General features: G+C 39.0%; 1 protein-coding gene across 2 annotated transcripts; it reads left to right on the plus strand.

Annotated features, from left to right (window-relative positions):
• Positions 1-1,307: 1,307 nt before the first annotated feature.
• Positions 1,308-9,191, plus strand: LOC121466511 (vasoactive intestinal peptide). Of its 2 annotated transcripts, none has more exons than XM_041680251.1 (7): positions 1,308-1,444; positions 2,626-2,742; positions 4,503-4,625; positions 5,436-5,540; positions 5,883-6,014; positions 6,787-6,868; positions 8,397-9,191. In XM_041680251.1, the coding sequence occupies exons 2-6, from the start codon at positions 2,636-2,638 to the stop codon at positions 6,830-6,832; spliced, it is 513 nt and encodes a 170-aa protein (XP_041536185.1). In that variant the 5' UTR covers positions 1,308-1,444; positions 2,626-2,635; the 3' UTR covers positions 6,833-6,868; positions 8,397-9,191. The 2 variants fall into 2 exon arrangements, with proteins under 2 accessions (XP_041536185.1, XP_041536186.1); XM_041680252.1 differs by having other exon boundaries at positions 6,790-6,868.
• Positions 9,192-9,434: the final 243 nt, after the last annotated feature.

Genomic DNA, 9,434 nt, shown 5'->3' on the forward strand with positions numbered 1-9,434 from the left:
GGAACTCTGGCTTAAGTCAGAGCTGTCAACTGGAAAACAAAATTCCAGACATTTTGAAATTTAATTCATTTAATTTTTCTTGTAACTGGATTAGAAAATATGATTAAGCCCCAGCAAGACAACTCTCACTACATCAGTTGCCCTTGAGGGCAGCAAGGAGATACTAAGATCTTTGAGTAGAAGAGAGTAAAGGAGATTGAGAGCTTCGTCTCCCTGAGGAGAATGCAAAGGGAATGTAACAGCATGCGCACATCAGGGCTTTTAAAAGAAAGAACTTCGTCTTTGTTTTCTATGACACTCTTACGTTAGCTGCGTTTTGACGTTATGTCCCAATTAAAATGTATGTCCGACTTCTTTGGGTGCAAAATCAACAGCAAAAATTAAGCATTCATCACAGTACTCTACAAAAATTTCAAACCAACTGATATTTGAAACCACCTTTATGTAAAGTGATTGAGTCAGGAATGTCAAAATTCTGAAGTAGGGGTGAGTTTTGAAGGCAGTGTAGGAAACGAAGAGATTCAACACTATGCAAAGACATAAAATGAGGAGCAAGCTTTTGAAGAGAAAGAGAAATTCAACCCCTGGAGTGTATAGTCTGATCATCATTTATTTCTGAAACCTTTAATATAAGATGTGAAGGGAAGTAGTGGGAATTACAGTATGGAAGAGTGATAAAGTCATTGCTTAAGAAATAGTGTGTATACTATAGCATCTTTATGACTTAAGAACTTTCCCTGAGGACTAACTTCAACATAAAGAAAATGTAATAACAGAAAGATGCAAAATTATTGATGGTTGCTTTTAAAATTAAGATATGCTTCAATAAAATGATAATTCTGATCTGAATAAACAGCATAAAGATAAAAAGGTATTAAGAAAATTGACACTTCATGAAACAATAAGAATTATACTGTAAGCATAACACACACAAGCGTTTGTTTTCTGCTTCTTTTTACAAGAAGTTTTTATTTTCTAAGCAATGCCTTAGTCCCTGAGCGACGACATAATAATCATGCTCTAATTCATGACAACTAAGCAAAGAATAAAGCATTGCATATCCAGCTTGGCACTTTTTAGTTTTAATTTTTGTTTTTGTTTCAAAAAGTACATTTCCTCTATCTTGAACTTGTTTGCTATAAATGTATATAAATCAGGCATGATGACAATTTAATAAGAACTTCAAGACCTGTTCATCCCATGGGATCACCACTGTGACGTCTTTCGGGCAGCCTTCTGATTGCTCAGCCCCAAGCACAAGCCTTATAAAACGAGGGACTTTGAAATGCTGGTCAGGTTGGAGTGCAGAGCTCTAGCAGGCAACAGACATCCATTCCCCAGGACCAGGGCAGACTGGTGGAGCCTTCTCCCGGCCAGGACTTCAGCACCCTAGACAGCTCCTACTCTCCCTAAAGGCAGCCCAGCCTCAAGGAAACAGCCCAGGGTAAGTAAAACCTTCCCTTCACTTCTTATCTGCCTTTGGGACTTTGTATAGGAGAGGTTTGTCTTTTTAATTTTCTCTCTTAAAAAGCATTTTACAGTGTTTATCTTTTGCAATAACAAAATAAAATAGTAACAATAAGCCACTCGATAAAGGTAGAAATGCCTCAATTTCTCTCATATGAACCCATCTGTTTAGAAGATTCTTAGTCTTACTTAAATATTGCCTTTATTAAATATTGCATCTTAAAAAGTGAAGTAAGATGAGTTTGCTTGTGTGTGGAGTTTTGACCAAAGGGTTCAGTTGCTGTCTTTGTTTTTGAGGCTTTTAACTTCTGCTTAAAGTGCTTTTCTTTAAATGCTGTGACTTTTAGTTATCCAGAGACAAAATCTTTGAACACCTGTATGTATGCTGAAAAGCATTTAGAAATACAATGTGTGTATGGACGAATGCAAGACGCATGGGTTCTGCATGCGCGCGTGCACGCGCACACACACACACACACACACACACACACACTGATGTTCTGGGAAAACTTGTAACAATGCCGAGTGACTCTGGAGACATCAGCTTTCATTCTTGAGTTCATTTGTGGGTTTGCAGTGATATCTTTAATGCATGCGGGGAAAATAAGAATTTAACTATCATATGTATACAAGATTTTTCTTAATGATGCAGAGCTATACTTTTTATTCTATATGTACACATAAACATTCAAACTTGTGAATATAACTTACTAGAAATCATTAAGTGTACCGGTAACACTCCAGTTTTATAGCAATCAGACATTGAAGTTTAAAGGGGAAAAAAACCCCAACGAATTCCTTGAAGCTTTTTCTTTCACCAGAAAAGACATGGAGGTTGGATATTACAACTGTGCTATCAAAACACTGTGTCTGGAGTTTGTTTATCTGCAGCACAGCAGGAGTATAGTCTTGAACAAGCACTAACGGTGCCTGAGTGTCTGCTGAGGGAAAGACAAAAGGGAAATTCGCTTGCATTCAGATGTCTTAACCCAAGGGAAATCTTTATTTTTTAAAAGTAATCTTATGGCAACAAATCTGATACTTTTCTAAAGAGGAAATGACTTTTTCTCAACTCCACAAGAGCCCTTAGCAGTATTGCTTGGCCCTCAGAATGTTGCCAAGTGTGACTGGGAAAGCCAGCACCTTCTCTCTTTCCAGAGGCACCGAGATGGAAGCCAGAAGCAAGCCCCAGTTCTTGGTGCTCCTGATGCTCTTCAGTGTGCTGTCTTCTCAGTCCCTGGCCTGGCCTCTCTTTGGACCACCTTCTGCTGGGAGGTAAGTTTCATTCCAGGAAAGCACACCCTCACCTCAGGCATTTCCTGAGTATCTAAATGAGATTTCCCATATGACATCTCGGAGAGTGCTGCATTTTAAATTGTACACTATTTATTTCAATACTTTGGTTATAATGCTAAGCAAATTTGTTTCCAACCAAACTCGGAAAGCTTGTTCTGGGATCCAGAATTTACCTTCTGTACATGAAAGACAACATCAGTTTTGCATACCAGATGGGTCCCATTTCCAAACTAGTGTTAGAAAACAAACAAATTCCTTTGATTTTCCATCTCCATTCAGTTCTTTATCTGGTAGAAAAAAAATATTTGTTTACATGCCAATTTCATTTAAATTTACATTTAATAAAATGACTATAATATTAATAGTTCATTAATGCGATACACACATGAAATTGCATTGGGCAGAAATGGGTCTAGGAAAAAATCGCCTAGCCAATATTAGCGATCATGAGGAAGTGTGTGTACTAAGCTACAATCCTCACAGCATTGGTGTTTGACACACCAGTTCTTAGCTTTACTCTTTGATGTGTTGAAGTTCATGATTCACAGTCGTAAAGCATACCATAACTCAATTTAACCTAAAGTAAAATAGATGTATGTTAATAATCTACTCACCCTTGCCCTTTCTAATCTGCAGAATCACTGGCATCTAAAGGCAAACCATCCTTTTGGTTATTTGTCCTTTCTTATGCTCAGTAGAATGAATAATCTCTCAGCTATTGATCTGGAAATTGTATAACACGTCACCCCATCATGCGTTGATAGCTAGATTCCCAGTACTCACATCTCGGTCACAGGAACAATCACAGGAATGCTGAAATCCACACTGACTGCTCAGCCCCAGGCTAGGAAGGACTGCTTCTCACCACCCAGAGATACAAAGTGCCCACGAGAGGAAACTCTTTGGAGGTTAACCCTAATTTTGCACATACATGCCCTCACACTCATAAACACTCATGCTCACACTCACACACACTCCACACACACACACACACACACACACACACTCTCTCTCTCACACACACACACACACTTTCAAAGTAGTACTGATATTAAAAATACACATGCATCCACAAGTAGGTCATATTCTATATGTCATAAAGACAATTCTTATTTTGTAGTACAGCATAATGCATTTCTACCAAGAATGTGCTAACACGTGCAATATGAGGAACTGGCGGGTCACGTTAAATTCACTGTCTTGTAATAACCACTCACAAATGTGGAGATCTGTTGGTTTGATCAATGACATAAAGCTTAGGGGTACACATCTGGGAACTAGAGAGAGAAAAGCAACTTGTGTGCTGCTCCTCTCCTGAATATGAGCAATCATCACCACTTACATAAGTATCAGTTTTCATACTGAATACTCGCTTTTTGTTTGTCTATATCTTGTATAACACATCCTACCTGTTAATGCTGCATCACAAAAGGACATAGTCAGGTACACCGAAGCAATGCGCTTTGCTTACGGCTTTGCTAGAATTGAATTATGTAGAAATTATGTTTGGTTTAGAAAGCTTATCAAAGTTGAATGATGTCATTTTGGTGAGCTCACACAAAATTACTGCTTATATTTTCATTAAACATGGAAGCTATAGAGTCAAATTATTCTATTCTTATCTTGCAGAAGGATATGTCCCAATATCTTTTTCTCCTGCTCTAAATAGTTGTAGGTCCACAAATACCATCTTTTAAGAGAGGACAGAATTGCATTTCTATTGTGTTTTACCTTAATAGGTTGGATGACAGGATGCAGTTTGAAGGAGCAAGTGATCCTGATCAAGTCTCATTAAAAGCAGACACTGACATCTTGCAGAATGCCTTAGCGGAAAACGACACACCCTATTATGATGTTTCCAGGTAAGTTCACTCTTATTTGTCTACCGAGGAAGCACATTTGAAAAGATTAAATATCCTAGTTTCATCTTACCGAGGGATAGCTTTCTCTGACTCGAGGCTCAGCCTGATTGACATAAGTTCCCTGCACCCTGTGAGCCTCACTTCAACAGCTCAGGTTAGACAAACGCCAGGTCAAACTGCCAGTCAGGATTCCAGGAGGAAACAGGGGCAAAGGGTCCAGACAGCCAACAGTGCTGTTCACAGGAGCAGCTGACTGTCTAGAGTCATGCTTCAGAACAGACCAAATGGCGTCACACTAAGGATAAAGTATAAAAGAGGTTTCACTTTTATGGGATTCACTCGTGGACCTAAGGTCTGCTCTATCGCAAGAGATTTGCTCCCCATTATTTTTGGTGGAAAAGAATAATTAAAATACAGAATACTGGTGAGTTTGACCAAATTAACATATTTTTTCATTGTATGTATTTTTATTTAAGGCCACATTAAAAAATACATAAATATATAGAAACTATAAATGAATTTTTAAAACAAAATGTATTAAAAAATCCGTTTTAAATATCCTGTCAGGGAATAAAAATGAAGCATGTACCTAAAATAGCTCACTTTTTTAAGATGTTGGGCTAGAATCATCTAGTTCATATCTTGCTTCAAGTGACTAGGAATTTCCTTTTGCTATGGTGTTAGGAGACTTCACTTTTGACTGAAGTTTTAGTGACCAGTTCTGTAAGTAGCTTGCAGATTTTTTTTTTTTTTTGGTGACCTCTGCAAGAGGCTTTACCAAGCTATCATGTGTTTGCTTCCTTGCTTCAGAAACACCAGGCATGCTGATGGAGTTTTCACCAGCGACTACAGTAGACTTCTGGGTCAGATCTCTGCCAAAAAATACCTTGAGTCACTCATTGGAAAACGAATCAGGTAAAGAGGACTTACTATTTTTTTTTTAATAAATGCTCTATCTCCAAATTCTATTTTCCTTTCTTGGATGTTATTTTCATTGCTCAAGATTGACAACCCTTTGATAATGTTCAATTTATTTAGAGAAAAATAATGCATGCTATTAAATAAAATCCACCAACTCCCCTACCCCCGAGTGAAATAGTTTTGGTACTTAATGACTCAACACATCTTTCTTAAGCAGCTAATTTAAAACTAGTCAAACTGTGCCAAACTCTGTAGAAGAAAAAGTTCAGAGCACTGATGCATCTCCTCTTTACTATTGACATCTTGACTTTCACTTCTTTCTCACTTCGTTTTTAGCAGTAACATCTCAGAAGACCCTGTGCCAATCAAACGACACTCGGATGCAGTCTTCACGGATAACTACACCCGCCTCAGGAAACAAATGGCAGTAAAGAAATACTTGAACTCCATTCTGAATGGAAAGCGGAGGTAAGGGGAAAGAGAGATACCTGGGGAAGTGAAAATGTGTAATGGACATTCAGATAGTCAGCTCTATCTGGAGACCTCTTTCCTTCTCCGTCACACTGCCTGCTTTGTGTGAACTGCTCACCCATTCTCAACTCACGCTGGTGTCAAACATCCCTGGCAAACGTTAAAATACCGGGTCACGAATGCCAGTCCACAGCCATTAGAAAGCAGTATCTCTGGGAACACTGACCTGGACACACCTACCTTCAAAGGTTACTTCATTTGAATTTACACATCGACGCGGTTGGGAAATGATGGCTATTTGGAATTAGGCAGCAGTTTAATCAGGTGTTTATTTTTAAAACATGGACAAGACAATCAGCATTTTTTGGCAAGCAGGAGAACCATATCATATCTGTATCCAACCTCACATTTAATTGAGTCATCTATGTGTTTGTTCCAAAAGCACCTGTCCCTATGGTGTACAAATATTTGATAAGGGGTAGCGTGCTCTCTCTTCTCACTCCAGGTGTCTTTGTATGAACAGTGAGCCTTAAGCATAATTCTGTTTGAGTAAAATCAGATAAGAGTATCCTCTTGGCTTACTAAGTGATAATTCCATAAGACTGATTTTAGACAATTCACAGGCAATCACTATCTGCAGAGATCATTGTTTATCGCCAGTGCATCGTGCAGGGCATAGATAATGACCTAGTCATGGTGTTATAATTGTTTCTTTGGAACTTTCCTCAGCTGAGAATTTTAACACATGCATTTTCCTTCTGGTCTGCAGCAGTGAGGGAGACTCTCCAGACTTCCCTGAAGAGCTAGAAAAATGATGAAGAGGCTCCTTTGGGGAGAGCTGAAGATCAGAGGTAAGTGCACCTATGGATTCTTACTGTAGGCTCACAGCTACTGTGAAGAACAGACTCAGGAAGGAGCCAGTTGACAAAAATATCCTAGGGCTAAATTTTCCTCTATCTGGAGATATTATCTACTCTGCATAACACCTCTACCTGAGGCCTATTGCACCCCAGTGAACACCTGCTCTGTTCTCATTATGACAAGGGCACCCGTCACCATAAGGAGTTTGGCCTTCTTCTCTTTTCACTTTTCTCCCATGTGTGTGCTGGAATTAAAACACACAGCATCCTGACTCACACTTATGAGGGAAAATGTCTGAGTCTGCAGACTCAATTCATGCTGCTTCTATTCATTTAAGAGTTAGTCCCAAGACTGCCTGTTAGATCTTCAGTTAAGATAACCCAGAAGCGCACTATGGAAATGCCAAGGCATTCTGGGATTGATTACAGTGCTATGAATATAGCAGCCATCATGGAACGAAGGCCAAAGCTCGATCTATGAAGTGAGTAGAGGCACTATAGCCCCAGCAGTGTTCGTTGTGGAATAGTTTTGAATAGAAAAATAAAATGTGCTATTTTTCTCTTCTGCAAAGAGATATAGACTGTTTTCACAATTGCTTTTATATAAATGTGGATACAAGGTGTATTCTTTTACAAGCTACGGGAACACTAATCTCGGTGTTTCATCTGATTCTGCTCACAATATTTGACAAGTGACAAAAGTATGTTTTATCACCTTGTCAAAAATCAGTCCACTTTTCCTTAATAAACTGTGGAGAGATGGTCACAGTTCTGTGGGCTATCTGGTTTCTGTTACAACCATTTAGCATGGAAGTAACCAAGAAAAGATACAAAACAGTTGGGAGTGGCTGGTCCCAGTAGAACCTGATTTGTAGACTCTGAAGGTAGACACGATTCCAGCCTTGGCTAAGTTTGGGGAAATAGCTAGCCCTGTGTTTGGGCTAAAGGGGTCAGGAGCTGGCCGTAACAACAATATCATATATAGACAGTCCCAACGACCTATCCTTAGCTCAAGGGTAAAAAAAAGCCAGGCTAAGGGTCTCACTTGGTGGTAAAGCATTTGTCTTGCCCGCACAAGAGCCTTGGGTTCCACGCCCAACACCAAGAGATATAACATTGCTTTATACAGTGAGTATTACAAATAAAGAACATGGCAAACACCAAAATATAAGGGCAGATTCCATTATAGACTGTAAGGCCATTTATGAGAGACCACTGAGATCATGGAGGGGTGGTTTTAAACAAGCGCCGTAGGCTCTCCTGCAAGCAGTTCCCTTGTGAAAATTACAAATGCTTCCTTATCAATGGTTAAGTAGAGAGCCTATTCACCCCCTAGTACCTTTGTGACAGTCGGTGTTCTAGGAATAATTCTTACTTGGCTCTGCCAGGTACGGTCTCAGCTGAGGCCGTTGACAAGGGGCAAGGAGACATTGAGGTTTAGTAACTGAGCAGTAAAGCTAACATGAGCCAAATTTTAAAATTGTTTGTGTTTAAAGCTCTAATTCTTTTCTCATTCCAGAATTCATGAAGGAAAACAACGAAGTGACTACATTATGAGTTTTACATATCTAATTCAAGAGAACAACTTCCATAGCAAAACCAAATAAAGTGTGTTGTGAATATTGTGATTTCCTTTATGTAATAACTGTGATGTTTACATTGTAAATATTATTTGAGCATTCTAAAATTCATCCTTAGCTCATGAAAGGCTTGTAATTTCATATGCTATATATTCTTTAAAGGAAAAATATATTTAATGATAAGTGGACTCTAGATTCATTGCAATTATTTGAAGCTTTCTGCAAGGGTAGCAATAGAGGAAAATTGATGTGTTTATTTATAGCAAGTAGTTAACCATTCAAAAGCGCAGAACAGATCATCAGTGTGACTAAGTCGGAATGTTAAACAGATAGGCTGCTGTGGAAAATAAAGCAAAATATCTAAGGGGAATAACAAAAAGAAGGATAAAAACCAGATACCATAAGAAGGACTTTCAGAATTGCATTTCTGCAGTGATAGGTCCTCCATCTCTAAAGGACTGGGTTCTCTGACCAGAATTTATATCCCTAAAGGCTACAATTAAGAAAAGCCCAGCATCAGCTCTGAAGTTTCCCCTTTTGTCTTGGCTTACGGACATGTAAATTAGAAGCTGAATGGAGTCATTGACTTCACGAATACTTTGCACATAGTCCCTCGCAATATTTCATCTTGTTGGCTTCCTTTGCTGAAAGTACATTTGTAGACACAACTATTTTTCCAATGTGATTGTATGAAATTAAAGACAGGAATAAAGGTCTTTGGTTATCATTGCAAATATGTTCTCTTGTTCTGATTCTTGGAAGGATACACTGGTCCCTCCGCTTAGCTCGATACCTGCAGGTTTGGAGCTGTTTTTCTGTGACGTTTGAGGTGGGATTGCATTTGTGAATCCTGAATTAACAGCTACTTAAATGAGAGGGGGATTTCTTTCCTATCTAAGGTCAGAGGTGGAATAAATGGGGAAGCACGGCGTCTATGTCCCAAGCACGAGGGTCCCCTTCCGGCCCATTTTTCACAC

Source organism: Microtus oregoni, unplaced genomic scaffold (assembly GCF_018167655.1).
Source record: "Microtus oregoni isolate MIOR12 unplaced genomic scaffold, Mior012 000033F_ref0000390, whole genome shotgun sequence".
Taxonomy (NCBI): domain Eukaryota; kingdom Metazoa; phylum Chordata; class Mammalia; order Rodentia; family Cricetidae; genus Microtus; species Microtus oregoni.